Here is a 24,041-nt window from a genome sequence, read left to right as displayed (position 1 = left end):
CCCCTCCGGACTTCGGAGATAACGAGTTCCACAATCGAGAAGATGATCCTCGGCTCAAGCTTCTGGCAGTATTTACTGGTCCTATCCTGCCCACCCTCCTAGACATTCCTATCTCTATCCATCTTCCCCTCTCTACTCACCTAAGATCATCTCCCAGTCGTCAGCTGCAGGCAGCTTCTGGCCCGATAATAGATAACATACTACCAACCTCACGACAACAACAACAACAACAACCACCATCATCCCCTCACTGATCCGGCCCCACCTTCATCATGGCCACAGAAAACACCCCGAACCAAATGGGCGGCAGCAACCGCCACGACTACGGGTCCGCGCGGGTTTCAGCAACCGAACATCACATCGCAGGCATCCTGGCGACCGTGTACGGCCTGGACGAACTATCGGCTTCGGCAACGGATGTCGCCTGTCTATGGCTGCTGCACCCTCGACTGCAGAAGCACACCATCATGGCGCCCGTGGCTGCCAATGTCATTCTGGAGTGGAACAAGAAGAGAGACGAGGAAGAAGCGGGTGGGAAGAAGCAGAGGAAAGGGTTGATCGCTGTCTCTTTCGATCAGAGAAATCATGGGACCAGAGAAGTCAATGAGCGCGCCAATCAGTCTTGGAAGGGAGGCAATCCTGCACATGCCCCGGACATGTTCTCTATCTTCCGTATGTTTCTGTCATTAGTCACAGGGTTTCGAGGATGAGAGCTGACGACAGACACAACAGATGGAACTGCACGCGATACCTCGATCTTGATCGATTATCTCTCTTCGTATATCTTTCCTACCGGTGAACGCACACTGACGCAGCACCTTGCTCTGGGCGTTTCGCTAGGCGGTCACTCGGTCTGGCACTGTCTCTTGCAAGACCCCCGCATCACAACCGGTGTTGTTGTCATCGGGTGCCCCGACTTCACACGTCTAATGTCACAAAGGGCGCGCAAGACGAAACTCGACTCGTGGACCTCGGCAAAAGGAGGCAAGAACTTCTTGGGCTCAAAGGATTTCCCCAAGGGCCTTATCGAGGCGGTAGGCAAATATGACCCCGCAGGATTATTGCTGGGCGAGCTGGACGCCGCGAAGATCGACTACACGCAAGAGCTGAGCGACAAGGACAAGGAGAGAGTGGGAGCCATACTGAAGAAAACCCTGGGCGGAAAGAAGATCATGTGTCTTTCTGGCGGAGCAGACAAACTGGTTCCTTACAGCCAGAGCGAACCTTTCTTGACCTTCCTGAAGAATGCGATCAAGGAAGGTGGATGGGCGAAGAACTGCGACATTACACTCGAAGACATCGTCGATGAACAAGCAGGTCACGAGTTCAGTCCCAAGATGCAGACTGAAGCCGTGAGGTTCATCACCGAGGTTCTGGCCACGCCGTCCACGGAGTTCAAGACCGGGAGCATAACTTCCAAGATATGAGCAGCATGATTCCCACGTATACAGTAGCCCTGCAAGTAGATAGGCACGGAGATCAACACTTGTTGTAACTTCCAAGTGGTCAATGGCGCAAGAAAGTCGCTGACGTGATGTGAGTGCTGCAAGGAGTGGTATAGAGTAGTTTCTTTTGAACATCGCTGGAGATCGCGAACACTATGAGTATCATATCTACGAGTTTGTCCACTCGGCCTTTTTCTTTGCGGCAAAAGCTTCCATGCCTACACAGAGGGTCAGTCACCAGGCACATGGATATTTTCTCAGGGAAAGTTATCTTACCGATCTTCTGGTCTCTACTACCGAAAAGCGAGTGGAAGATTCTCCTCTCATGCTCAATGCCTTCTCTGACACCTAGATCCTGGCTCTTGTTCACGGCCTCCTTGCCTGCCTTGACAGCGATGCGACTATAGCTTGCGATCTTCTCCGCAGTCTTCAGCGCACCTTCCACGCAGGCATCGGCATCGTCAAAAGCCTTTGCCGCGAGTCCCCATTGCTCCGCCTGGACACCCGAGAAGTTCTCGCCCGTGAGGATCAGCTCCATGGCCTTGCTTTTGCCAATGGCTTTCGTCAGCCTCTGCGAACCACCCGCACCGGGAATAACGCCCAGCTTGATCTCCGGCTGACCGAAGGTTGCACCCTTGCTACAATAGATGATGTCCGCCATCATCGCCAGCTCGCAGCCTCCGCCTAACGCATACCCGTTCACGGCAGAAATGACGGGCTTCTTGATGCGCATCAGGTCCGACCACGACTCGATAAAGTCGTCCCCGTAAGCATCCGCAAACGTCTTGGGAGCCATCTCCTTGATGTCAGCCCCTGCCGCAAAGGCTTTGGCGGACCCGGTGATGACAATAGCGCCGATTGACGCATCGGCATCCATGGCGCGGGTGCATGTGTTCAGTTCGTTGATCAAGGGCGTGAATAACGCGTTCAGTGCTTTCGGTCGGTGTAGTGTGATGAGCCCCACGCCGGGCTTCGGTGTCGACACTTGGATGTGCTCATAGTTGTGTTCTGCTGCAGAAGAATAAGGTCTCTGGATCCTGAGCGAGCTTGTCTTCACAAAGCGTGCCGGGTATGACCTTGCTCGTAGGCCGAGCATCTTTCGTGAGTCTGCTTGTTGTCACAAAGTGCACGGGTGGAGCCCTATGCCTGTCGATATTTCAACAATTTGGCGCGAAAAAGAGCGAGAAAGAAAGCCGTAGCAAGGGAATGGTGTTTGGTGAATAGTCCGAGATGGAGTAATGTATTTGAATATATTCAGTTGAATGATCTGCGGTAGTCTTGGCGATGTTCAATGAGGGGGTGGAGCTCATATGTCAATAAATACGGGGAAAGACCTTCGTCATCATCATCAAGGTACCTTAATTATGCGATGGATGGATGGATGGATGGATGGATGGAAAGGCCGAATGATTACATACAGCTGGATCACTTATGTGGAGACTCATATGTCTGTCCATTTGAGCATTCACATGTCAATACGTCCTACAACCTCAAGCTTTCTCCGAGTTCTTTGATTGTGGGTTCGGCATTCCTCATGTCAAGGTTGGGTATATTGTTCAGCAACAGCGCTGGCTACAGTAGCTTATCTGCCTGGCCCGAGCTCATATCCGCAGCTTCCACCGGAATGGCAGTAGTCCTATATCGTCGAGCCGAGGCATTGGCCTTCTCTGCCATTCACTGACGACAACACTGATATGGTCCACCATCTTAAGCCACGAAGAAAACGAGTGCCTATCGAGCGCTGATACAGAATGTCATCCGATAGACTCCTGAGCGCTCTGCTTCGAGCCCTGCAAATATACTCGGACCAGCAAGATATTCCACGGCACGTCTTATAAGAACCCCAATGTATACTCCGAACTAACAATAGTAGCCTATTAGGCACTGCTGTCTCGCTACTGACATCGTTGAATAACCCTCGCAATGTTACACTTTTGACAAGTCAGCTGCTTGTAGCCCCGGCCCTTTGGAGTAATCCAGATGGATTGCGTACTTCACTCAGTTTCATGGGAGTCTTTCACTCCTCGGCCTTGCGGTTTCTAGAGCGAGAACGTGCGCTGAACGAACGTGGGCGAAACGTGCCTGTCGTTCCAAATATTGAATCACACTTGTCCCTCACAGAATGGACGCATGCAGTGATAAAGGGCGCGGATGAGCAGTCCAGCGCCTCGCGTCACCTGCTCGTGCTCGGTGGTATGCTCGTCGGCTTCGGAAACCAAGACGACGAAATACTATCGAGGCACTTTGGGGAGACTCTGCGGAGTGCGCTCGTGAAAGCGGCGAATCTGGCGCTGCAAGAATCGCAGCACGCCGATGACTTATCACATTGCGAGATTGCGCTTGTACTGAACCACTCTTTCACCTATCTGTCTGATATCGAACGATCGAAAATCGAATACGACAGACTGATGCCTATATTGATGACTTCAATGTTGCATAGCGTCAATGGTCTTCGCTCTGGCTACTTCATAGGTGCAGCAGATCCAGATGTCCGGCAAGTGTCGAGTCAGCAGTTCAACTGGTCTAAAACCTCGGGCTCATACCAACAAGTCAACACCATATTAACAAGCCCCCTGATCTCGAACTTAGGCCCATTGTCCAGGCTCATATCTCATACACTTGAACATGTCCAAGATTCTTGGCTGGTACTTTCCGCGGTTGAAGATCTAGCAGACTTCTCAAGACGACTCCTCATGCAGTGGCGGCAGAACAAACTATCCGAGATTGATGCCTCGGAAGAGGTTGAGTATCTACTTGACGAGGCTCGCCAGATCACTGTACCTACTTTATGGAAGCTGCTGCGGTCGACTCTGTTTGCTGTGGTGATCGTCTTCCGAAGTGCTGTTGGTCGACTGATGGGGGATGGCGTCCTCGCAACCAATGACAGTGAGTCTTCGTTTGCAACGTATATCCAACCCACTAATGACAACTCAGATGCACCACACATGGCACAAGAAACGCTACATGCTTTCCGCAGTCTCAGCTTCATACATTCTCGCCTTGGCTCTACAGCTTTCTCACAGTATACCTTTACTTATCTCGCCGCTCTCGACGTCTTAGCATCATACCCGTTGGACGCAGAAGACTTTCTGAAGTCAACCGCCCCTTCAGAGCTTGGCAGTATTCCAGACCATCCGCTGGAACGTTGTCTCGATCTTTTCTTCTTGAATACAGCGGAGCAGTTGTCATTCGGATTAACCCCCAGCATCAGCGAGCAACTAGTGATAGCAGCGGCAATGCCGTACCTAACTTCCGGCGGCAATCCGAAGCTTTTGCCAATCTTTGAGGCTGCACATAGTAACATGCTGGCTGTGTTCTCTACCCCGCAGAATGTTGATATTACTACTAAGCATCTGCCCTTCTATGTTGATGCACTGTTTCAGGTTAGCTTTCTCATTCGTCTTGAAAATACGACACTCATCATGGTCATAGGTCTTCCCTCATAATCTTTCACCGCGTCAATTCAGATTTGCCTTCAAGAACCTCATCCGTCTCACTTCACCTCCATCAAGAATCGCAGCAAGCCAACCAATGCTTGCAGCAACGCTACTTGAGATCGTCCACGATCGAGTACGGTCCGCGCCAACTTCTGCGCTGCCACTACCTACCACCCAGGGGTCAATAGCATCGCCTCTAGCCGAAGCTGAGGAACCGATCATGCCCAAATTTTCCGAGCAGGCAGTGCTTATCTCGACCATTGTGGACTCGTTGCCATCTCTATCGCACTCTCTTCTTGAGGAATGGCTCCCATTGACGGCTGCTCTTATCAACTGTATCCCAGATCTCAGCATGCGAGATCATTGTAAAAGACATTTCTGGGACACGCTTGTCGGGGGCGAAATGGACCCTGAGAGAAGTCAAATATGTGTCGATTGGTGGACAAGCCGGGGTGGTCGAGAAACGCTTTTGTACGGGGATGAGATACTGGGTGAAAATGAAGAGGATAAGTACAAGATGAGCGGTGCATTGGAAGTCGAAAAGCCGGTGCTGGCGAAGCTCTGACCTCTAGAGGCTGGTCTACTCGGCGATTGGCATGGTTTTTAACACCACAATGGCGGATCAGACGCATGCATGCTCGCAAGGTGTGTGTTCACTTATAATCCTCATAGAGTGGTGATCTTGGTACAGCAATGTAGCATAGCATGTTCGGTCTGATTCTGATTTAGCGCGTTTTGATTTTAGATACCACATAAACGAGTCGCTCGTCCGCGGACTTCTTTCACCTTCCACATGGTATGCCTGTTTAGACCATGTTTACAAGTGCGACATTTGGGGAGTTACACTTCTGGAAGGCGCATTCCACTTCCACCTCACGGGCGTGGCACATGATAAACAAAACCTCACACATAGGTCACTTCAGATGTGCTTGTGCAAACCTACCATCATTGACCTAGAATGCTAAACATATTACTATGGAACACAATTACTCTCTCAGCCCAGAGATCGAAAAAGCGCGATTGCTGTCCATAAAGAACAACAATTGCTTGGACGCCTCGATCCCAGGGATTCTACCTCCAAGGCATGCTGCCCAATTGCAATCATACAAACCCAACCAAGCCGCAGAGCTAACATGAACTTCTAGTATTCTTCAGTACACACCTTTCGTCAAGGTCATCGTCTCCACCCATTCGACAGTCTCTCCAGAACAGAGCTTTGACATCCACACTGGTCTCCTAGCGTTCTACTCGCCTTACTTCCTCACCCGACTCGTCTCGGATCCGCCGGTTGTCCACGTCGAGGAGGAGGTGCCCAATGTTGTCGATACAGTGTACAGCTGGCTTTACACGAGCGTCTTGTTCGACCACGATGGCACCATAGACGAGGCACTTCCCGGCCAACTGCTCGCTGAAATCTGGAAGTGGGCTGATAAGCATGAGATGCCTGCGTTGATGAACAGGGTCTGTGATGTCTTCTTCGAGAGGATGGAAATTGCAAATCTGATGCGCTTGGGGGATGCCAAGGACACAGACGGCCTGAACGAAGTTGTTGATATTATGGTGCGGGCGTTGGAGGAGGGATCATTGTTGCAGAAGGTTTATGAGGACGTCACCTGTGCGTTAGCTGTGAGAGATCGGTTCATGGTTAGTACCGGGTTGGGGGTTGTGCAACAGCATTTGAAGTTCTGGACGGGAGAAGGTGGTGAGGGCAAAGACAGTGTTATTGGTGGCGGAGTGGTTTCTCTGCTCAACGAATTCGACGCGGAGGAAGATACCGGGGCATTTGAATCGCAGAAGGGGTTGTTGAGGCTGCACAAATGTGCCTATCATAAGCACCCCGATGGTGTCAAATGTCCTGAGGAGTGAACGCATGAGGGATTGCAACAAAGCGAACAGAAAGCAGGATATCATTCGCTAGATCAAAATCAGAGCTGCTGATGGCAGTTCACACCGCCATCGTGAGGGAGACTTAGGTGTTAGGTGATTTTGACTTGCAGCAGTGGTTTGGGACCTACCACGTCTTCGAATCAGAAAGTGAGGCTGGTATTGAATGGCTAAGTCATGTGCTTGATACTCGTGCCATGGAATCCTACGTGCCTGCACTGACGCTAGCCAGAGCATTTATGATGTCTTTCAGTATTAGATCGAGCCACTCAGCAAGGAGATGTCTACAATTAGCAGATGGGAAGGGGAAGTATCACAGTGTGCTTTCTGGTGCGGTGGACCAGACTTGGCCGAGGCACTTCTAGGGACACAGCTCTGGCTGATGTGTGGCTGGCGATGTGCAGGTGTCTGTCTAAGCTTCAGGCCCTTTTTGCGCATCTTCCATTCCCTGTCGCTCTGGTTTCCATGCTTGATCATGTTTGCTGACAATGATCTCGTGCACGTTTAATCTTCCCTTGACGATCTCCCTGCCGTTCACGAGATCGTTGTTCTCTGCTCTGTGCGCTGCCTCTTCTTCGTTACTCGCCAGACCAGCGACGATGTGGCGCTTGATTAGTCTTTGCTTTGCGACATCTTCGTCGACCTCGACGAACCACAGCTCGTCCATGAGCTCTGCGGCCTCTTTCCATTCTGGTGCTCCACTCCCTAAGCTGAGGTAGTTTCCCTCGAAGATCAAGATGCGAAGTTCCGGCGATATCGGGATATCGTTGTACACCGGATCCTTCAATGCATGATCGAAAGACGGCGCATAGAGAGTCTTAGTTTCTGGACACAGCGGCTGGCGAAGCTCCTTCACAAGCTTCAGGAATGCCGGAGCGTCAAATGTGAAGGCGGCACCTCTACGAGCGTGCGCTGTGTCAGGGTCTTGCATCGAAGAAAGCTGTTCCCGGGACAGATGGTAACCATCCATTGGGATGAAAACCGCAAGTTGCTCGGACTGCGCAAGACCGGGCGAATTCTCGTGGTGCAGCTCATTTAAGCGCTTCACGACCTTCGACGCCAGAGTCGTCTTTCCTGTGTAGTGTCAGGATAAGATACATCTATTCGTGCAAACGTTGTAAGTTTACCTGATCCAGGTATGCCAGACACAGCGATCATAAGGCGCTTTGACGAAGCTATTTCATGATACTTTGCCCATGTCTTCTTGACTAATTTGTCGATTTGTTCCTCCATTATCACGGCTTCGTCTGGGGTATTACTGCTCTATAGCGACTCGTGTGCAGCTGAGCAGTAATACTTCACAGTATTAATATTGATAGCCTGGCGCATCCTCCTGAACTGCTCTCTCACCACAATCACGCCTAGTGGGACCAATGACGTAGGAAGCTCTCCCCTTCACGAGGCGCGGGGCAGAACAGTCCGGTGAATAGCTTTGTATTGCGAGAAACGAACATTGTTTTTTTGACTTCATGTACCTCATGGATGTATGATAGGGGAGCGCATATAGCATCTCCCATTTTAAGTATGTAACGCCTTCGTGCGATGGAGATGGATTGACTCGGTGTTGGACGACCCACTACGAAGATAGTCATGGTACCGTATGCGAGAAGCTCACGACGTATCACGCGAACTCTGTGGGGGTGGCTGATGCTTGACATTGCGTTTCTTTTTACCCTCGTGTTTCGTGCAGCATAATTACTGTACTGTGCTTTATGAGTATGGTTAGGTAGCTATACTCTCACCTATACCATATCTGCCCTCGCTGTACTATACACCTGTAACAGATAGACCATGCAGTAGACACTTTGACTGCTTGCACATAATTCCTCACCTGCTCGACATTGCTACATAACACGCCTCAAAATGGTTGGCCTAAGGCAGGCGACAGCCTTCCACTACGATAGAGACGAGCATGGACAGCCATTGACTGCGGAACAACGAGAGCGACTCATTCGACCCTACTTACCTGAGGCTGAAGACTCGGTTCCACAAGAGAGCGTCTCTGCATCGCCGGACTCGCGTCAAGACTCCAAGGTTCCCTCGCGCAAACAAAGACCCAAGCCCGTCCGACATTTCGTCAAATCCGCCTTGCACCTGCTGTTGTACAATCTGATCCAGTTCATCTTTTCCATCTATGTCCGCTTCCGGATCGCCTACCACAATGTGTCCAAACAGATTGGAAGCGTCCTGTATTATCACCATCGCTCGCCCGAGTACATTCAAAGAGACGTGCAGAATCTGAGCAAGATCCCTCGCCACCTGAGCATTATACTAGAGCTTGACGAGAACGAAAAGAGCCCCGCCGGACTCGAGGCTTTGGTGAACGATGTTTGCGAGGTCGTCGCGTGGTCGGCGTGTGCTGGCGTACCCATGCTGAGCATCTACGAAAAGACGGGCATCCTGAAATCATCAATCCCACACCTGCACAGGCGCATCTCGCGGACACTGTCGGCCTACTATGGCTCTTCTAATCCGTTGAAACCCACTGTCTCGCTCGGCGCGCCGCATATGCAGTCTTTTTCTCCCCCTTCATCACCACCAACGAACTCGACCGGCTCCAAGTCCCCGCCTCACCTTTCTATTCTGTTGCTGTCTGCATCAGATGGCCGGCGTACGCTGGTCGATCTGACGAAGACGCTCGCCGAGATGTCGCAGAAGGCCAAGATCTTCCCCGAAGACATTTCGGCCGAGCTGATCGATGCAGAGCTCACTGAATCCGTCATGGGCGAGCCCGATCTGCTGATATTGTTTGGTGACAGCGTTGTCCTGCAGGGGTACCCACCGTGGCAAGTCCGCTTGACCGAGATATAGTAAGTTTCGTTGTCTTTGTGACCGTCGTATTATATTACACCCCCGTTGCTAACTCCTGGTGTTTTGTTACAGTTACGTGCAAGACAACAACGGCGTCGGATATCAGGTGTTTTTAAGGGGACTGCGCAAGTATGCTGGTGCGCAGATGAGGTTCGGAAGCTGAGCGGCTCATGAGGACCACGTGGGTTTTCTTCTCGTCTGCATGTGCATATGTGTTTCTCCTGCCTCTGAGTCACATAGACATCGAGAACAAACTGTATTAATATGAAGTCGATGATCAATATCCATCTGCCTGTGTACCCGAGCAGTGAAGTCTTCACAGACACAACATCTATGAACACACAACAGATAGATCACCCTCTCAGCATTGTTAGCAGGCACAAGTGGCCAAGATATTTTGACGAAGACGTTATAGTATAGATTCTTCATGAGGTGCTATACATTATCCATTGCCGTACAGTAGCTAGCTAGCTAGCTACGTTTTGTGTGCACTCTCACTTGGCCTGTTGTTGAGCGGCGGTGTCCTGTCATACATGTCAGTAATTTGTAGTGAGATCCACTCCATGCTCATTTAGACTATCACTGAGGATTAGCGTCGAGTGAAAACATGTTTCACCTACCAAGTAGACCTGGTAGAAGTCCATCTTCACCGCACCACCCTCCTTGACAAGGTGAGCTCTGGCACTCCAGTCGACTGATGCCTTCTTTCCATCCTTCAGGACATAGTCGACAGTGCCATAAAGCATGACCTCATCGGCACCGGATCCAAATGGAAAGATCTTGATAGGCTTGTGGTTTCTGCTGCTGACCTTCTCCCACATGCCTTTACGTACACCCAAGATCTCTGGTCGGAGCGGTCAGTAAATGTATATCATTATTTCAGCCTATGGATCACAGGAGATATTCACCATCAGACCCGCTGGCTTTCTTTGATGCCATGGTCAACTTCGCGTCGGCAGTGAATTGCTTCACATATTCGTCATGAGCATCAGGGGTATCGGAGATTTGGTAGAATCGCTCGAAGAATGCTTTGTATTCAGGGTCGATCTGGACGCCTGCTGGGTACTCTGATGTGTAGGAAGACATTTTACAAGGTATTCTCTTCAACTTGTCGTGGTTTGTACTACAGTGCAATCATGACCTTGGAGTATGAAAGGTACGAAGGCGGGTCTACCATGATCGGATGATGCCCCGGAAGCGAGCTTGGCGCATGTTCGTCATCTCTGCGGACCTTACCTCTTACCTTCAGGTGACAAGAGGCCATGCACAAGGCACTTCTCACTGTCACGTACTTGATATGGCCTCGACACTGTACTCAGTATATGACAGTCAAGAGGAGCAGTGTGCGTAGCTCCCCCAACTAATTAGCAATCAAAACGCTGTTTATCGTGGCCAAAGATAGTTGGCCAAACAGCGAGTCGTTCACCTTATCGGTGACAGCGGATTTGTTCGTTGCAGACACGGGGTAATGTGACGCACGTCGCCGAAGTGGAGTCCTGCTTCCGCCACAAACCTACAGGTACCTACTTTGAGCCCGCCAACTCATCGTGCATGATGGAACCAATCGGTGACAAAGGTCTACCTCTGCCGGCATCGATAGAGTCCACAATAAGACCTCGTGAGACCACTGGGCAGACAGACGGTTCATGCAGGCCCACAGACAAACACGCAAGCCTATCCCATCGCGGATTTATTCGTGCTTACATATGTAAGGCATCATCGATGTCCAGACTCATTCTTGCACTGTCGACACTGTTGACATTCACACGTTGCTTGGTCTGTCTTTGCTGGCGTTGCTGGCGCCTTATAACATTCTCTTCTATTTGCCTAGAGGAAGTCATGAGGAAATTACGATAGCAAATCCATCGCAGTGTCGTACTTGAAACATACTTATGGATACAGCCATGGCCTCAGGACATGAACCCACTGCGAGTCCCCAACCACACTGTGCCATCTGCGGAGGTGACTCTTCGGTCTGCGGACACGAAGAAGAACGTTTGAAACGTGCACTCAACGAGGCACAGAGCCGATGGCTCGCTAACGAACAGATACGCGGAGCTCGGTAGGTTTGCAATGATAGCGTAAGTGAGGTGGAGCCCCGGGTTGTACTGACCCAGAACGACTCGATAGGCACTGGGTGTTGAGCCACGCCCGAGAGATGATATTGTTCACATATCATGGACTCGAGGCCCAACGACGTGCGCAATACGAAGCCCACCTGGTCACCATCCCCTACTACAACCTCTACCAGATTTACCAAGACGGTGCACCTCTGCCACCGCACCAGCTGGAGAATCTAAAGGCACAGATACATCAGGCCTGGGAACACATGCATCGCACTCTGGACAAAGACTGGCAGAATTGTCTGCAGAAATATCCCGAGTTGTTGGACTATTACTTCTCACTCGTCAAGCTGGAAGTGCCTGAAGAACAGGACACGAGAGTCGAGCACCCCATGATCAACCAGGGGGAAAAGAAGAGGAGAAGAGACAAGAGGCGAGGAAGTGCAGACCACCGCGGGTTGAGAGGAATTCCAGCCATGCCTGCCAATGCAGCCTTCGGATTCGGGAGGTTCTCCAGTCCCAGCATACCCATGCCTTCCCCTGGAGCGTCGGCCTATGGTGGATTTCCACCTTACTGAGACGTATGCGCAGTTTCCTTTCTAAAGACGTCTTCTTGATAGACAGGTGTTGCGTGGTTATGCATACGTATTCAGGGCCACACATAACGCCATCATACGGCACATAAATAAGTACACCATCCAGCATACGACGCCCACACGAAGAGCCATATCACATGGCCATCCGCGTCTAGTAGGACTATGGAAGACAGCAAGAAGGCAGCCTGTGACGGACGGCCCACAAGGACGATTCGAAGTAACTTGAAACGTCGTCAGATAGAGACCGACGGTGTACATAAAATAGAGACAGCATATAAACTGCAGTTCGTCCCGTGTGAATTATATAATCGCAAAACTTGGTCCTTGATAAATGAACCCCACTCTGGACATGGACAGCAGAAGACAGACAAGGCGGATTTGAATCCGCTCATATAGCTATACGCTGTTGCATTGGGACCATGGTGAACAGGGTTGCCCCCTTGCCACCTACATTGGTATATACCTATTGCGTTGACGATCTAGATTAATCCCGGTGGTATTCTTGTGCATCTTTTGCCGTTTCAGCGTAGGGGTACTTGTATCGAGTACCCAAGGTACTGCTATTACAGCAATTTAATTATCGCTCTCGTAGTGAATCTTAACATCTCGGGGATTGTCCTCTCTTCTAACGCCGATCGGGCTCGTGGGGCAGATGGTGTATATCTACGATCTGTCCTACCTTGCCATTTTGTAGCCCCAATGGAGCATGACTTTACCTTAGCTTGCGACATGCTGTTCATTGTCAATCCGTCATAACAGACATGGCGGACCAAACGCAAGCACGTCTACCGACCGCGCCCTTTCCCGCCCCGCCGCCTTTCTACAATCACTTCACCGAGCAGAACGTGGCAAAGTTGCGCGAGTTGCGCAAAGAGGCGGCCAAGAACAAGGATGAGGATGGCATGGAGGATGTGCAGTCGTCTGGGATAGACGCGTTGTCTCTGCCACCAGATCTGCGTTTCCTGGTACCACCGGAACCGCCAGCAGACGGGCGCTACAGGAGTTTCGGGGCCGATTATGATGTGTGCATCAATCACTTATGGAATGAATTCGTTCGATTCACTTATACTGACCAAATGCTCAGCTCGCACAACCTTCGCAGTCTCTCGACGCTGCTGGGATTCAGCAGTTGTATCCCGCCGAGGCGGCAGAAAGCGAACAATTCGACCCGACTGTCCACCTTGTCACCTTGACGCGCGCCGTCATGTGCAAGTTTCTTGAAATGGTCGGTGTCTTGAGCGTCAATCCTACTCAGGCGCCTGAGTGCACAGAGGACCTGCAGACGATATTTTTCAATATCCACGACCTCATCAATCGCTACCGTCCGCACCAGGCACGGGAAAGTTTGATTTTGATGATGGAGGAGCAGCTGGAGAAGATCAAGTCGGAGACTGCGCGGGTTCAAGAAGTCAAGGAGCAGAAACTGGCAAAGATGCTGGACGATATGAAGAAACTGCAGGAGACGTCTTCAGACAACCAGGACATCAAGATTACGGCTTCGGACGGTGATGCAGAAGATGCCGCACCACTTCCTACTGACAAACGACGAGAAGCTCAACAAAAAATGTGGGAGGCATTGGACGCTGAACTTGGCGACTGAAGATCTGGCCTATTCAATTTGTATACTTATTTCATGCGTGACACGATCTGATAGGCAGTAGCAATAGTGTCATCACTATCTGCTGTGCCCATGATCTGCTCACGCTCTTGTCGAGCTCTGGCCTCGGCCCTCGCAGCAGCGGCTGCGTCAGCCTGACTATCGCCGTCGCCACTAATATGGGAGACGTCCCTTGCCTCTTCGCAGAGGAGCCGTTCTCTTCCTGCTATTTGCTGGACATGCCAAAGAAGGCGCTGGATGGGGCACCGAGGAAACTGGCATGCAGCACAGCCTATGACGGAACGGTATCAGAGATGGATGTTCTGCAGTGCATTCTACCGTACTTGAAACGACACAGACTGGTCACTGGGCGTGGGAAACAACAACCGAGTCAAATCAGCATCATCCTCACGGACGACATTGCAGTCATGACGAATGGAGAAAGAACAATGGTCAAAAACAGGAAATGCAGCTCCTGTAAACTCCCAGAGAAATTGAACAAGAGCCGATTTTGTTCCAATTGAGTCGTTGTCATTGCGTGCTGTACATGTATCTTGCATGTCCTTCCTCCCGTGCTGCAACGCCGGAAATCGCCTGCTAGTTATTCTGTTTGTACAGCGTACCAGCCCACCCGAGAACTCCGTGATAAAATCCCTATCGCCCAAACAGTTGCAGGATCTGTATGTGACGACCAGCGTCCAGATCCGTCATCTATACCGTGACCACTGTCCTCCAGAAATGTCATACATGGCACCATCGTGATTGCTCTTATGAATTAATACCTCACGGAGTCTGCGGTGAGGGGACATATTCCTCCGACCACTCGGGCCACTTTTCGTCGACGACCCAATCGCCCACTCTGGCCTCGCCTCTGCCGCCTTCCTGTAGCTTCCTCCATACTGTGCTTATGATTCTGCTGTTGTCCGGGTTCGGTCGCACGCTGAGATGCACTCCGGTGCCGTTCTTGCCTCTCCAGCACTCCATGTCGATGAAGCCGCCGCACAGGTTCCGCAGCACGACGCAGATGGGACTGTCGTCGTCGCCCCACACGCTGTAGTAGCTGTCCTCGCCCGTTCTCGAATTGGGGAAGTAGATCCGTAGCTCGAGCTTGGCCAGCCGTGTCGTCGCTTCTTGTCCCATCGTCGATCGCACCAGACTGGCGAGTTGCTCGACCGAGTCCGGCTCTGTTGTCTTGCTGTCTTCTTCTGCCATGTCTACTGATCCGTCAGCGCGGGGCGATGGAGGCGGTGTGAGCACTTGAGCAGTGGTGGCTTGTTGTCCATTTCGTCGACGATGGGGCCGACGAGTATATGTCCCCGCAATGTGCACGCTCCTTGCCTGTCTAATGGTCTCGGGACACAGCGTCTGGAAGACATGAAGGCCATGCGGGTAGCTGACGAAGAGACTCGTCTCGCGACTGCGCTTGGACCTGAAGTGGGCCGACAACTCGTCGATGATCTGGTGATTGACCAGACGCAGCGCACTCAGGGTCGACTGCCATGCTGGATCCAGATATCGCAAGCCTTCTGCTGCCGGGGCACGCGACACATGGATGCGTGGAGGGTCGGCGGCGGACAACAGGTGACTCGAATAAGCCGAGAGAATGACGGGTTCGTGGTTCTCCGGTAGTCCAGGTATGGGTGATCGTCCTTGGCCGTACAGGCGGTTATCTATGTCAACGCAGTCTCCGGTCAACTCGGCGCTGCTGATTGTCACGCTCGAACTTTCCACAATGGCATAGTCATAGATTATCAGCCGTAACTCGAGCGGCAGTTCCAGTAACGGGCAGCCGCGTAACGTCGCTGCTTGTGCGGACATGATTTTATAAGTCAATGTATAGGATACTCGACAATGCGATACGAATCAGCAGCAACTGGATAGAGTGTGATGAGATCTATTAGATGAGCAGTGGAGAGATCCCCGCGAGTTATATAACAATATAGACTAAAAGATAGGTGAGGTGGTCCTGCATATGCGTATCTTATTTGTTGATACACCCTCTCGGCTGTCGCTGGGCTACAGCACCGTGGGCCTGCGAGATACAGCTTCTAGCTCATCCTGCCTGCATGAGGTATATATATACCATGCAAACCTTACTTCCACCGTCGACCCGCAAGGCTAGATACCTTATCTTGATTATACTTGTCCCGTGCTATGACAACCTCCGTGTGACCCAATCGCTTGAATCGTTGACTGACCCACTGCATTTTTGCCCACCAGGTTCACCCGCTTCCCTTTTGACCATGAACTTGTGATACAAACCCAAAGCTAAACCGACCGCTAGTTTCGAACGTGACAACCTTGAGGTATACAAGGGAGAGAATGATCATTAGATTCATCGGGTCGTCCCTCGCTCTCTTCCTTATCATTCTCGGTTATACTGCACAACACGTAGTATCTCCCAGCCTGTCGCGCGTAGCTCTCATCACGAACAAGGTCGATTAACGAACATTCCTGTAACATCGCTGTACCTCAGCCTCCGCATCACATCGGGGAAGGACAGTTGACCCAAACACATACATTTGCATATAACACACAATAATGCCACTTTGAGTAGATGGTATCGGTAGTGCAGTTCTTGTGATGTCCAGCGATGCAGCTTCGACAACAATTACTCGGACCCTCATCTAGCAGCACGACTTTTAAAAAACATCAAGATGATGTCCTCTGGCTTCACCAACGCCTCGGCGTCCAAATACCTCGTCGTCGCCGTCGTGGCCAGCTCGATACTCGCCTCGGTCACGGACACGAAGCATCTTTTCTGGTTCGCCATCCGGCCGCATCTCATTGACTACAGGCAGTTCTGGAGGTTCTTGACTTGGCAGCTATGCTATACCAACTCCACCGAGGTCTTGTTCTCCGCCTTGACGCTGTATCAGTTGAGGGTGATTGAGCGGTTATGGGGGTGGAGGAAGTTTACGGTATGTTCCATCCTTTTGCTGTCGTTACTTTTAACAATTTACTGATCATCTCTTGTGCCAGTCCTTTCTTTTGGTCGTAGTCACATATACCACGTTCTTACCCCCTTTACTGGTCGCTCTGATCATTCGACCTCTGACGTGGGGCTACGTCAACTACATCCCCGCGGGGCCGACCGCGATCGTCTTTGCCCTACTGGCACAATACCACGCTGCCATCCCCTACGAATACAAATACCGCATATCAGCCAGCGACACGACACGAAACTCGGCCATCGAGCTGACGTCCAAGTCAACGTCCTATCTCCTGCCCATGCAGCTCGCTCTTTCGCAACTTCCCGGATCGGCAATCGTGGCGGCGGTCGGATGGCTCGTGGGATATGCCTACCGTCTGGATTTCCTGCCTGGCGCGGCGAATTGGAGGATTCCCGATCGCAGTGCTGGGCGCAAGGAGAGGGAAAGGTACGACGGACTCAGGAGAAGAATGGAAGGCGAGGCCGCGACGGCCAGTGGAAGCGGCATTTCTGGCGCTACTGGCGAAGGTGCTGGCAGGAGGCGAACAATAGGAGGTCAAATACTGGATCAGTTCAGGGGTACGGTTTGAGGTGTTTGCAGCAACTCAGGCGTACATCTGCGGTCAACATTGCGACAAACTTGATAGAAGGATCCAGATACGGATTCCACTAAACAGAATAACAACGACTATTACATCACACCGTACCGAGCCTTACTTGTCCATACATGGACATGATGGACAAGCACGAGAGCACAAGCATGAAGACAAGCTGGCGGCTGCCAGTGATAAAGTACACACAGACACGCCTCTGGAGCCCCGGAATCCCTTATAAAGGGTCTGCTGAAGCAACAAGAGGCGGTCGAAATGGAGCGATGCCAGCATCGGGCGCTCGCAAGGACAGAGTGCAGGTAGAGCTGTGCGACCTAAAGCGTCAAGAAGCTTCTGAACACTGTGTGGGTGACGGCCACACAGAGTGTGACGCCCTCATTCTATGCAGCCCTTGAAACCGTCTGGTCAGAGACGCATCAGGCAGACGAGAGAATGTAGGCGGAGCGATGCGTCGTGGATGTGTCGCTAAGATAGGACCCTCGAAGCCCACATCACTTTCCGAGAAATCTGTTGGTGATGACTCCTCTGCAACCCTAACACTAATACCCGCAGGTCTCAGTACGAAGGCTAAGGCGTTCTCTTACATCTTCGGATCTCTTAGTGATCCAAAGCGTGGTAATATCAGCAGGTGCGTTTGGAAAACCAAACGTGGCTGAAGGCGTGCACATCAAGGCCAAGCATATCGGTGCAGGGCTCACACTTTCTCACTGAGCCAGATGGCAGCGCGGCAACCTCCCCGAATGACACCAGTCAGTAGTTCGTAGGGCTTTGCTTCCTTGGCGTCGTGCTCAACAGCATGGTCGAGGTGCTCTAGTTCCTCATCCCTGATGGTGCGGATCCTTCTGACCAGTTCCGTCAGCTCCTCACCGACCTCCTCCCCCCTGTCTTCCATGTCCTTGATCCAGGCGAGCAGCTCTCGCACTTGGGCGTTGTAATGTTCGCCAATCTCCGTCTCGACAGCCTCGGTGCATGCCATGGCAGCCTCTCGGCCCATGACTGCAGTGGACCAACCTAAAGCGGTGGCAGCGACCTGCCAAATTGGATACATGGCAGTGGGGCGTATGCGGTGTTTGGCAATGATGTGGTTGAAGTAGGTAAAGTGACCAGCCTCCTGGTCGTACATGTGCTTCATCAGAGGACGTAGGTGAGGGTGTGCTTTGACAATGGGAGGTGTTTGTGCCGAGTAAATCAAGACGGCAGCTAGTTCGCCGGTTTGGTTGACACGGAGCTGGCTCGACTGTCAGTCACAGCATGTCTTGAAGGAGTCGGAAGTAAACACACAGCACTATCAAGGAACTGTTCTTGCTCTCGTGTCAGTGGACGGCTGCGTTTACCATTGGTGCCATGTTCAACAGTGGCGGGTTTGGGTTCCGTGGCAGGCGATTCCGCAGACGTTGTGATGGTGGCTGTTTGACGCAGGGAATTAAGAGCCGGTGAAGGCGATGTGACGGTCGTCGTGCAGTAGAGCGCTAGGCGGCGACGTGCAGTCAATGCGAACATGGTGTGGCACAATTCGGAGTATTGCGGGCCTTGGGTGTAATAGTAGTGGTAGAGGTGGAGGTGGTAGTGACAGCGTCATGGTTATCTGATCATGTGGAAGCAAACTCAAGACAAACAGTCGCGACTCACGCGGTCCTAACCACTAAAATTAATTATATGTCCATGATGGCTAATCAAACAGCCATTCCGAGATATTGAGTCCAGAAATTGCCACGATCCATTCATTGGCTGAAGTCCTTCCTGCCTGTGGACAGAAGGTCTTGCCTTTGCCATTCCCGAATCGGAAAGAATGACTTCCTCATTACCTGGCTCCCGCGACTTGCCAGCTTCGCAATATGATCTGTCTACATATTGGGGTCGTGTCGCACATGCGGCCAATCTCTCAGATCCAAGGTGAGCATGAGCGATTATATATGTGCAGCATTGAATTATAAACATTGTCGCTTTGAACATGTTGTGATACTGGTTACTATGGTTCCATTATAGCTATGACTAACCTCGATCGCGATGCAGAACTCTCTTTACATCTTCAGCTGGCTTAGAGCATGCAAAGGAGCTTGTTTCTTCCTACAAGCAGGGTTGCATTCAGTCAATGACTCCAGAATTGTGGCAAGCGAAAAAGATCATTGACTCTACTTTGCATCCCGGTTCGTCAACATCGAGTCCTGCATCAGAATCATACTATGAATGTTCTAACCCTCTCTCAGACACTGGAAAGCCCGTCTTTCTACCCTTCCGCATGTCATGCTTCGTGATTTCGAATTTGGTAGTCACAGCTGGAATGTTGACACCTAATCTTTCCACCGCTGGTACCCTTGGATGGCAAATCACAAACCAGTCTCTGAACGTGGCCATCAACTCGGCCAACGCGAACAAGTCCACCCCTCTTTCCACCTCTACTATGGTCCAGTCTTACTTTCTCGCCGTGGGAGCAAGTTGCGGTGTCGCTCTTGGTCTAAATTCTCTAGTGCCACGCCTGAAAGGCTTGAGTGCAGGAAGCAGAGTGATCCTGACTCGTCTTGTGCCGTTCGCTGCAGTCGCCAGTGCTGGTGCCCTGAACGTCTTCCTTATGCGTGGAGAGGAGATCCGCAAGGGAATCGACGTCTTCCCTACCGAGACCGAGGAAGAAAAGCAGAAACGTGAGTCCAGCGGTCTAGAATTGCAGTCCCTGGGCAAGTCCAAGAAGGCTGCGACCCTCGCTGTAGGTGAGACGGCCATATCGAGAGTGCTGAACGCCACTCCGATCATGGTCTTGCCCCCGCTCATCTTGGTGAGGCTGCAGAAGACGGACTGGCTGAAGCAGCGCCCGAGGATGGTAACACCAGTCAACCTGGGCTTGATCTTGGGAACCAGTATCTTCGCGCTACCGTTGGCCCTGGCAGCATTCCCACAGCGTCAAGCAGTCAGAGCAGACAAGCTCGAAAAGGAGTTTCACGATCGCGCTGGCAAAGATGGCTGTGTCGAGTTCAACCGAGGCATATGATACATGCATAATATATCTATAATACGAGCTGGACCGTAAGATGTATTCTCTTCTTCGTCGTATGGGGCAAGAATATTGCTACATGCCTTGTGTGATACATGGTCATGCAGCATCTCTTCCCTACGATTTGCGTGGGTGAAGAACATACAGTATGACAGATGACGACCCTTTGTGGTTGACGGTTCGGTGCGTAGTCAAGCCGAGACTACTCCACTCGTACATTTTGTATTCACAACTTCACAAGAGTATGACATACGTATCAAGGGGTCAGATAGCATGATTCTGGGATTATCAGAGAGCACAATGGCTGCAGAAGCGTATCGTCGAGGCATTGAGCCTTGCATCCCGTCAGGTCTGTCGGTCAGAAAGCTGTCACTGAGGGCACGTGCTCTGGGCGGCCAAACTTATCCCGAAAGGCAACCAAGTCATCACCAATGATAGGTCTAGGTAAAATGCAAGGCATGCAGAGACGAGGAAGTTCATCATATGTAAAACTCTATGTGTAAGGGGTATCATGGTCCTCTAAAACTCCACTGAAATGCGAGATAAAACTCTAAAAAGTGCTCGACGAGCGCGTTAGTTCAATCTAAGCTCTCTAGTCCACTGGTCTCCTCGCTCTCAGCGACGAGGATACCGACAAGACAGGAAGTCAACATTCCTTCCCAATTTACCCAGGGGTGGACATCGTTGAATAGAGCGGTGCCGTCTTTGCCTGCTCCACGTAGTAATTCCCCTTCGCCACCCGGGTGGAATGGCAGGTAAGGCGTGATATTATAAACTTTACCCTGGTAAACACTCCAGGCATCTTTTTTGAGACCCGTCTCTTTATCTTTGCGACCGTGGAAATGTTTCAGCATTGAAGGTGTTACGCGCAAGAAGCGAGGAACATTGCTGAGATTTTCAGAGCGAGCGAGAGTAGCCCAGTCGAGGGGAGAATGGCCCGGAGTGAGCTGGACTTTATTCCGAGAATTAGGAGTGTCTATACGAGCAGGCGAGAGTGAACTGGGAGGTGGACCCCTCGCCTGTGCGCCAGATGATGCAGGTGGTCCACGGTTCGGTAGTGGCCCGGTAGAAGGAACTCGAAGAGAAGACGTGGCGGCGGGGATCTGTCTGTCTGTGGCTGGTCTGGAGGGAGGCGGCATGAGACTCGATGCTGTCCTCGATGCCGGTACAACAGGAGGAGCCATGAGGCCAGGTGTGGGCTTGGGTGGTTGCGGCAGCGGCGGCGGCGGCGCCATAGTTGTGGGAGGACGCAGAGCAGAAGCGCGTTGGGCTGAGTTCGGCGCAGGAAAGACTGGTGGAGGAAGGTTGTCTCGAGCGTCTTCGTCTTCGTCTTCCTCCTTTTCTTCCTCTTCTTGCGGCCTCTGATCATCGCTATTTGAGTCGCGTCCCGCGGCAGTGTGAGAATCGTCTAGGGTGAACGAAGGGACCGGGACCGCCATCGATGTGGGATTTGCTAGGGGTGTCGCATCGCCGTCAACGTCGTCGTGCGGTCCTTGCCGAGTGTCCTTCTTCTCGTCGCTCCTGTCTTGCTTCTTCTCTTTCGGTTCTTCAGACGTGTTTATTGACTCAATCTGCTCTTCTCGAGTATTTACAATCCCCCGTTGTCGCTTCGCCGACCGGAACCATCGCAGGATCGGCGTCCACGTCGTCGGCGGGTGTTGATAGGTCAGGTATGTGATGGATATTATGAGCAAGGAAATGCTCAGCCACGCCATTATGGATTGTGATCGGCAGAGGACTACGGCGTCGGATCAGAAGGAGTGGGGAGACATCAAGGAAGGGACAGGGTGAGGGTGACGGAGAGTAGGAGGCGGAAATTGCGACTTTGCGGAGGAAGGCGCGGCTATTTTCCGCTTCAAATGTACCTAAGGTACCTTACCTTGAGGCTTTTGTGAGGGAAAGCTGCTGTCACCCACTGTACAACCTCGGCATGTGGGCCGCGTTCCTTCTCTCCAAACGCCCCGGTTCCGTCCACTTACCCCGAGGAGTGCTCTCTGAATGGACGGTACCTTACAGTGCAGCGACAGGTGTGTAACGAGTAGCATGTGATAGTTTCTCGTGTCTTGAGTGCCGAGAGTATGTCGTTGTGGTTACTTTGCCTTTTCTGATCTTTTGGTTTATTCTTCTCTTCATCCTCCATCTCTCTTTGTCTTGTCTGGAAATAGAAGGATATACTAGAATCAGGAACCATGACGACGTCATCAGCACTCCTCCGTCCGGCGCTTTCGTCGGCTAGAGCAGTAGCGACCTCTAACAGCCGACAGCAAATACAGATACGTGGAAAGTCCGCATTTCTGCGACGTTCACGGGAGTTCAGTTGTTCCACTCGGCACAACAAGGAGATACAGGATGCGTATATCATCAGTGCCGTTCGCACACCCGTCGGAGTGGTGAGTGAGCGGGAGCTTATCGATACCATACTTTAGCCACCTTCCCTGATGTTTTTTTTGTAGTTCAATGGAGCATTCACCGCGGTTCCTGCCACGACACTAGGCTCTCACGCCATAAAAGCCGCCATCGAACGATCCTCGGTGCCAGCCGACCTGATCAAAGATGTCTACATGGGCCAAGTACTACAGGCTGGTGTCGGACAGGCGCCCGCCCGACAAGCAGCCATAGCGGCAGGACTGTCCACGAGTGTCGAGGCGACGACAATCAACAAAGTATGCGCGAGTGGCCTGAAAGCCGTCAGCATAGCGGCCATGAAGATCCAACTGGGAATGGCCGAGGCGCAGATCGCCGGCGGAATGGAGAACATGTCCAGAGTGCCCTATTACTTGCCCCGAGCGAGTCAGCAACCCGCTTTCGGAGAACAAAAACTCCACGACGGCCTGATTGCAGATGGTCTTTGGGATGTCTATAACCAGATCCACATGGGTAACTGTGCCGAGAACACGGCCAAGAAACATGAGATTAGCAGGGAAGAGCAGGATGAGTTTGCCATCCTGTCGTACAAGAGGGCGCAGGAGGCGTGGAAAAGCGGAGCGTTCGAGGAAGAGGTTGTGCCGGTGACGGTCAAGAGCAAGAAGGGCGAAGTCGTGGTCAAAGAGGACGAGCAACACAATAAGCTCAAGCTCGACAAAATCGCCACGCTCAAGCCTGCGTTCGACAGGTCAGGTAACGGTACAGTGACAGCGGCCAATAGCTCTCCACTGAGTGATGGCGCCAGCGCGCTTGTCATCACCAATCGAGAGACAGCCAAGAAGTACGGCAAAGGAAAAAGAATCCTGGCCAGGATTGTCGCAACTGCCGATGCGGCAGTGGATCCCATCGACTTTCCCATTGCGCCGTCAAAGGTCGTCCCTATTGTGCTCGAGAAGGCCGGCATTACCAAGGAGCAGGTCAAAATATGGGAGTTCAATGAGGCTTTTGCCGCAGTCATCAAGGCCAACGCCAAGGTAAGCATTCATGTCGCCGGGCTTGTTTCGAACAGATCACTGACGATAAGCCAGATCCTTGGACTAGGGACGGACAATGTGAACCCGAGGGGAGGCGCCATCGCCCTCGGACACGCGCTGGGTAGCTCTGGATCGAGAATCTTGGTCACTCTTCTGCATCAACTGAAGGTGGGAGAGTACGGATGTGCTGCGATATGTAACGGTGGAGGTGCGTCGACCGGTATTGTGGTGCAATTGGTCGAGGCCGATGATTTGTGAGGCTCGGGGTTGTGTCTCCCTCC

General features: G+C 51.8%; 15 protein-coding genes across 18 annotated transcripts; 9 read left to right on the top strand and 6 right to left on the bottom strand.

Annotated features, from left to right (window-relative positions):
- Positions 1-272: 272 nt before the first annotated feature.
- On the top strand, positions 273-1,427 carry AAFC00_007172 (uncharacterized protein; the record flags this gene model as incomplete). The annotated part of the gene is made up of 2 exons (XM_069347236.1): positions 273-672; positions 733-1,427. 2 exons carry the CDS (start codon positions 273-275, stop codon positions 1,425-1,427), a joined length of 1,095 nt encoding a protein of 364 aa, XP_069201839.1.
- Positions 1,428-1,613: 186 nt separating this feature from the next.
- On the bottom strand, positions 1,614-2,541 carry AAFC00_007171 (uncharacterized protein; the record flags this gene model as incomplete). Its single annotated transcript, XM_069347235.1, has 2 exons — positions 1,614-1,663; positions 1,722-2,541. The coding sequence occupies 2 exons, from the start codon at positions 2,539-2,541 to the stop codon at positions 1,614-1,616; spliced, it is 870 nt and encodes a 289-aa protein (XP_069201838.1).
- A 655-nt stretch (positions 2,542-3,196) lies between these two features.
- Positions 3,197-5,447, top strand: AAFC00_007170 (uncharacterized protein; the record flags this gene model as incomplete). The annotated part of the gene is made up of 4 exons (XM_069348398.1): positions 3,197-3,270; positions 3,319-4,331; positions 4,380-4,828; positions 4,878-5,447. The coding sequence occupies 4 exons, from the start codon at positions 3,197-3,199 to the stop codon at positions 5,445-5,447; spliced, it is 2,106 nt and encodes a 701-aa protein (XP_069201837.1).
- Positions 5,448-5,857: 410 nt separating this feature from the next.
- AAFC00_007169 (uncharacterized protein) lies at positions 5,858-6,748 on the top strand (the record flags this gene model as incomplete). Its single annotated transcript, XM_069347234.1, has 2 exons — positions 5,858-5,964; positions 6,028-6,748. 2 exons carry the CDS (start codon positions 5,858-5,860, stop codon positions 6,746-6,748), a joined length of 828 nt encoding a protein of 275 aa, XP_069201836.1.
- Positions 6,749-7,178: 430 nt separating this feature from the next.
- On the bottom strand, positions 7,179-7,999 carry AAFC00_007168 (uncharacterized protein; the record flags this gene model as incomplete). The annotated part of the gene is made up of 2 exons (XM_069347233.1): positions 7,179-7,840; positions 7,894-7,999. 2 exons carry the CDS (start codon positions 7,997-7,999, stop codon positions 7,179-7,181), a joined length of 768 nt encoding a protein of 255 aa, XP_069201835.1.
- Positions 8,000-8,629: 630 nt separating this feature from the next.
- Positions 8,630-9,740, top strand: AAFC00_007167 (uncharacterized protein; the record flags this gene model as incomplete). Its single annotated transcript, XM_069347232.1, has 2 exons — positions 8,630-9,576; positions 9,650-9,740. The coding sequence occupies 2 exons, from the start codon at positions 8,630-8,632 to the stop codon at positions 9,738-9,740; spliced, it is 1,038 nt and encodes a 345-aa protein (XP_069201834.1).
- A 331-nt stretch (positions 9,741-10,071) lies between these two features.
- AAFC00_007166 (uncharacterized protein) lies at positions 10,072-10,663 on the bottom strand (the record flags this gene model as incomplete). The annotated part of the gene is made up of 3 exons (XM_069347231.1): positions 10,072-10,101; positions 10,198-10,421; positions 10,486-10,663. The coding sequence occupies 3 exons, from the start codon at positions 10,661-10,663 to the stop codon at positions 10,072-10,074; spliced, it is 432 nt and encodes a 143-aa protein (XP_069201833.1).
- An 806-nt stretch (positions 10,664-11,469) lies between these two features.
- Positions 11,470-12,218, top strand: AAFC00_007165 (uncharacterized protein; the record flags this gene model as incomplete). Of its 2 annotated transcripts, none has more annotated exons than XM_069347856.1 (2): positions 11,470-11,639; positions 11,708-12,218. In XM_069347856.1, the coding sequence occupies 2 exons, from the start codon at positions 11,470-11,472 to the stop codon at positions 12,216-12,218; spliced, it is 681 nt and encodes a 226-aa protein (XP_069201832.1). The 2 variants fall into 2 exon arrangements, with proteins under 2 accessions (XP_069201832.1, XP_069201831.1); XM_069347230.1 differs by having other exon boundaries at positions 11,482-11,639.
- A 779-nt stretch (positions 12,219-12,997) lies between these two features.
- AAFC00_007164 (uncharacterized protein) lies at positions 12,998-13,836 on the top strand (the record flags this gene model as incomplete). Its single annotated transcript, XM_069347228.1, has 2 exons — positions 12,998-13,258; positions 13,321-13,836. The coding sequence occupies 2 exons, from the start codon at positions 12,998-13,000 to the stop codon at positions 13,834-13,836; spliced, it is 777 nt and encodes a 258-aa protein (XP_069201830.1).
- Positions 13,837-14,616: 780 nt separating this feature from the next.
- Positions 14,617-15,651, bottom strand: AAFC00_007163 (uncharacterized protein; the record flags this gene model as incomplete). Its single annotated transcript, XM_069347227.1, has 1 exon — positions 14,617-15,651. The coding sequence occupies one exon, from the start codon at positions 15,649-15,651 to the stop codon at positions 14,617-14,619; it is 1,035 nt and encodes a 344-aa protein (XP_069201829.1).
- An 839-nt stretch (positions 15,652-16,490) lies between these two features.
- Positions 16,491-17,355, top strand: AAFC00_007162 (uncharacterized protein; the record flags this gene model as incomplete). Its single annotated transcript, XM_069347226.1, has 2 exons — positions 16,491-16,754; positions 16,816-17,355. The coding sequence occupies 2 exons, from the start codon at positions 16,491-16,493 to the stop codon at positions 17,353-17,355; spliced, it is 804 nt and encodes a 267-aa protein (XP_069201828.1).
- Positions 17,356-18,070: 715 nt separating this feature from the next.
- On the bottom strand, positions 18,071-18,876 carry AAFC00_007161 (uncharacterized protein; the record flags this gene model as incomplete). The annotated part of the gene is made up of 2 exons (XM_069347225.1): positions 18,071-18,604; positions 18,658-18,876. 2 exons carry the CDS (start codon positions 18,874-18,876, stop codon positions 18,071-18,073), a joined length of 753 nt encoding a protein of 250 aa, XP_069201827.1.
- Positions 18,877-19,165: 289 nt separating this feature from the next.
- AAFC00_007160 (uncharacterized protein) lies at positions 19,166-20,359 on the top strand (the record flags this gene model as incomplete). The annotated part of the gene is made up of 3 exons (XM_069347224.1): positions 19,166-19,269; positions 19,390-19,523; positions 19,584-20,359. 3 exons carry the CDS (start codon positions 19,166-19,168, stop codon positions 20,357-20,359), a joined length of 1,014 nt encoding a protein of 337 aa, XP_069201826.1.
- Positions 20,360-20,940: 581 nt separating this feature from the next.
- AAFC00_007159 (uncharacterized protein) lies at positions 20,941-22,077 on the bottom strand (the record flags this gene model as incomplete). 3 transcript variants are annotated; one of them, XM_069348397.1, is made up of 2 exons in its annotated part: positions 20,941-21,512; positions 21,612-22,077. In XM_069348397.1, 2 exons carry the CDS (start codon positions 22,075-22,077, stop codon positions 20,941-20,943), a joined length of 1,038 nt encoding a protein of 345 aa, XP_069201823.1. The 3 variants fall into 3 exon arrangements, with proteins under 3 accessions (XP_069201823.1, XP_069201824.1, XP_069201825.1); XM_069347223.1 differs by having other exon boundaries at positions 20,941-22,077; XM_069347222.1 differs by having other exon boundaries at positions 20,941-21,801.
- A 474-nt stretch (positions 22,078-22,551) lies between these two features.
- Positions 22,552-24,018, top strand: AAFC00_007158 (uncharacterized protein; the record flags this gene model as incomplete). The annotated part of the gene is made up of 3 exons (XM_069347221.1): positions 22,552-22,752; positions 22,816-23,760; positions 23,815-24,018. 3 exons carry the CDS (start codon positions 22,552-22,554, stop codon positions 24,016-24,018), a joined length of 1,350 nt encoding a protein of 449 aa, XP_069201822.1.
- Positions 24,019-24,041: the final 23 nt, after the last annotated feature.

The sequence above is a fragment of the Neodothiora populina genome (assembly GCF_041146345.1).
Source record: "Neodothiora populina strain CPC 39397 chromosome Unknown canker_contig_9, whole genome shotgun sequence".
NCBI classification, from domain to species: Eukaryota; Fungi; Ascomycota; class Dothideomycetes; order Dothideales; family Dothioraceae; genus Neodothiora; species Neodothiora populina.
This window is presented reverse-complemented; position numbering and strand designations above follow the sequence as displayed.